The sequence below is a fragment of the Myotis davidii genome, unplaced genomic scaffold (assembly GCF_000327345.1).
Source record: "Myotis davidii unplaced genomic scaffold, ASM32734v1 scaffold18, whole genome shotgun sequence".
NCBI classification, from domain to species: Eukaryota; Metazoa; Chordata; class Mammalia; order Chiroptera; family Vespertilionidae; genus Myotis; species Myotis davidii.
In genome coordinates, this window is record NW_006292696.1 from 8,530,713 (window position 1) to 8,534,606 (window position 3,894).

Genomic DNA, 3,894 nt, shown 5'->3' on the forward strand with positions numbered 1-3,894 from the left:
CATTTCATGGCACCTGAAAACGGACCCAAAGAAGACGAACCCCAGCAACCCAGAGGCCGGTGAGCAACCAGGTGCTGGTACCCACAGAGCTCTTTGCGCTGGCTACTTTCTCAGGGAGTTTTTGGTGTTTCTTGGGTCCAGACTCCCCTCTGTCTGCCTTCTGAGGGTCTAACTGTATTGTGCACACTTGCTTTCTGTTTCTGTTTTGTTTTCTGGTATCTGTTTCTGTTGAAGTTTCTAGGCAAGTCGCCCATCCTGTTCAAAAGAGGGGAACCGTTGCTTGTGTCTCCTCGATGCCCAGCATTTGGCACAGCTGTAGGTGAGATGTGTTAGGGGATCCAAAAGTAAGGTAGGTCCCCCCTTGTTCTTGGACCAGCCTCTTACGCCTTTCTGGACACATGGATGAACTTTTGGACATTTATTATTTATTTTGCTCCTAAATTCACCAAAATTTAATTAACTGCACTTCTTATAAGTCATAAGAGGACTAACTACTTATATTTACGAAGTTCCTGCTATATTTAAAAATTAAAAATATTAGTTTCAAATTTTTTATACATTTTTAATGTTTACATTTGGTATATTAAAGCTTTTGACTTGCATAAAAATAGAACTGTATGAATAACCTCACGTAGACATAAATTCAAAAAACAAGTTTGCTTTCTTCCGGAAACAGCCCCTCCAGCTCTCTCTGCAATGAACTGCAGAAACTTACTTAGTCCTCTGCTCCCACTGCCGGCTACCTGTCTGTCTACCTTACGGGAACCTCACCTCTGAGCTCTCGCCCAAGGCCTGGTGTCTGGTGAGCACTCCTTGGATGAACGGGTAGGTCAGCAGGGCCGTGTCGTTCCAGAACCTCATCACACTCTTGCATATTACTGAGGAGCACAGAAAGCTTTTGTTTATGTGGGCTACGCCTATCAATACTCACCGTATTAGAAATTAAAACTTAAATGAGTCAGTAAATACTACAGTGTTTTAAAGTTAACTCTACACCCATTATAAGCTAACTTTAAATAATCTTTTTATAAATAACTATTTTCCAAAACAAACTACATGTAGTGGAAAGAGGAGCATTGTTTTCCATGCTTGCAAATCTTTGTCTTTAATAGAAGACAGCTGGTTCTCATAGCGCGCGGTCTGCACCCAGTCCGCTGAGCCTCCGGAAAACTCCACCAGGGACTATGGGGAAGGCAAGTAACAGTATTAGTATGAACACTGTTTTGATATAGCGGGGCCTTGAAAGGCACACTTTGAAGACCATTAGAGGGAAGACTTTGCTTTTGGATAAGGTTTATGCTTCAAGATTCCTCCATACACTGCTAGCGTGAGGGCAGTCAGGTGAAGGAGGGAGAGGAACGCCACAGAGACGGCCTTTTTTCCTTTGTGCTGCCGCGGAGTCTCGCCGTAACACAAGATGGCCGCCGCCACGGGTGCTCCAGGCCGTACAATGACGTTACATCGCGCCGTTCCACTACATTTCCCAGAATGCTCTACCAACAGCGACGCCATTGGCCGGCGCCGACGGAAGTGTACTTGACTAAGCGGAAGTAGAGGGTCTAGCAGGCTGGGAAGGTGAGAGGAGCTGTGAAGCGGTGAGTAACCCGCTGGGTGTTTTTAGTTGTCGGTGAGGGACGCAGCCGGAGGACGAACCGTTGGGAAGGGCGGCGTGGCCCCTTCTTAAAACTGGGGCCTCAGACTCCTGCGTCCTTCCGGTAGACCTGGGAGCGGGGAGGCCGGAGCACTGCCGTGGCGGCGCAGTCTCCCTGTTCGGATAGTGCTGTTTTTTTAAGTTTGCTTGGGACGAGCGGGGGCGAATTCGGGCTCTCGTCGCGACCCAAGGGTCGTTGGTGTAATTTTGCTGCTACCGAAAGGGTGGGGCTGCGACGTCTGACTCAGCTTCAACCGCAGTGGTTCTTAGTGGGCTGCACATTGGAATCACCGGGGACGCCTTTTTAAAATGACAGATGCCCTAACCCAGCGACACCGATAAATCAGAATCTGTGGGGTGTAAAAGCTGGACTAAAGCGCCCCAGGTGTTACTCTGTGCCCCAGGGTTGAGAACCGTTCTTATTTAGTTCCTGATTTTGACCCCCACGGGGACCCTCATTTGGACCACCTGGGCCAGGGCCCCCCCTTCCACGGTTACCTGCACGGGCTCTGTCTCTCGGATTGGGGTGAAGTTGGTGATCACTTTGCATTTTGAGTTCCACCAGAAACTTACTCTTTTGGGGACGGGAAGAAAACAAAATGGAAGGGGGGTGAGGGGAACCAAGCTTGGGGGCGGATATACAGACTTCCTGCTGCAAGGGAGGGAGCCCAAAGTGGCTTACCCCAGAAACTTATTCTTGACCTTCGTGTGGTGGTGCTGGAAAGACAGGGTGTAGTTTCTTATTTAGGTCCTGGGTTTTCATCCTGAATAAGCTTCGGTTCACTTCATTTATCTTGCCATTGTTTTAGCTTCTGCCTTTCTTTTGCTCTTGGACAACCACCGAGCATTGGAAAGTAGAAGTCACATTCAAATAGGTCCCTATTGTTGCTTATAAGAAGTTCTGAAAGGGATATCAGTTAAAGTGGTATTTGGCATTATTCATGGGCTCCTGATACTGTTTATATATAATAAATTATAACAAAAGGAAGCTAGAGTGTGTTTTGAGCTTTGATGGAGAAGTTTGCTCGGGTGTGAGAGGATTGTGTTTGAATATAAGCACCGTTGCCCAACGTGTGTTCCGTTTTTCCAGAACCTGCTTCACCTCCCTCACGGGTTCAGCATGGGGGAGAAGTCAGAAAACTGTAGGGTTCCAGAGGACCTGTTCAGTGGTTTGCAAGTTTCAGATCCCCAGGAAGCACAATGTGCTGGTCCTTCAGTTTCTCATCCCAAAGATCACCAGCCCCAGAACAAGCTGCCGGAGGATGTTGAGGCCCACCCCCAGGAGGACCAGGGCGAAGAGGAGCACTTTCACGACTGCAGTGCCTCATTTGAGAAGGAGGAACCAGGAGTGGACAAGGTTGAGAACAAACCTGATGATGATGTGAATTCCTCCGAACTCGACGAAGAATACCTAATCGAACTGGAAAAAAACATGCCAGATGAAGAGAAACAGGTAAGTATTTTACTTACTGTGCATGATCTGCCACGTAAAGTGCTTTTTAAAGTGAATAAATGGGGCTGACGCTGTATCAAACACCGCTGTGGTTAAGAATAACTTGCCCATCTGTGTCTTTATTGCTTTAGTAGCGATGCATCTGAGATAAATCAGTAGCATGACAGGGAAGCATAGAGGGTGTCTGCTTAGCAAAAAAATTTATTTTTTTCCTGTGACCTTTGATTTCTTATATTCGTCTTGTATAATTAATTTCTAACCTTTTAGTTTTTGGGGGGGACCTTATCTATAGTTGGCTGCTGAAATTCTTGGAATGGACATTGTTAGATTTTAAAATTATGGAATGCTGCTTATTTATATTAGTACCTTGTTAGCAAAAAATGACTGCCTGAATATCCTGGTGGTGGTTCGGTTACAGAGGGGAGTTTCTGGGGCCTGTATCATTTACATAGTGTTCTCAAGAAACGGAATTGTCTATGATAGTAGCTATACTAATGGTAGCTATAATTTGTTAAGCATTTATAATGTGCCAGCTGCTGAGCTAAAAATGTTACTTGTGTTTTCATTTAATCTTCACAACACACCTTATGAAACAAATACTGTTAGCATCCTTTGTAAGAGAACCGAGTTCAGAGTGGTAAAGTAACTGGCTCAAGATCACCCATCTAATAAATGGCAGAATTGATTCTCAAACCCAGATTTGTTTGATGCCAAAGAAAATATAATATAGAATTTAATAACAAAATTAGCTGGTTTCTTACAAAGCCAATACTAATAAAATGTACACCTT

At 45.3% G+C, this 3,894-nt stretch overlaps 1 protein-coding gene across 4 annotated transcripts in view; it reads left to right on the forward strand.

Annotated features, from left to right (window-relative positions):
* The first annotated feature begins 1,506 nt into the window (after window positions 1-1,506).
* TTC1 (tetratricopeptide repeat domain 1) overlaps window positions 1,507-3,894 on the forward strand; it is a 33,816-nt gene continuing 31,428 nt past the window's right edge. The window contains exons 1-2 of one of the 4 annotated variants that reach the window (XM_006766306.2): window positions 1,507-1,595; window positions 2,742-3,104. In XM_006766306.2, coding sequence (XP_006766369.1) covers window positions 2,772-3,104 — 333 coding nt within the window. In that variant the 5' untranslated portion in view covers window positions 1,507-1,595; window positions 2,742-2,771. The other 3 variants (XM_006766308.2, XM_006766307.2, XM_006766309.2) reach the window with 3 other exon arrangements.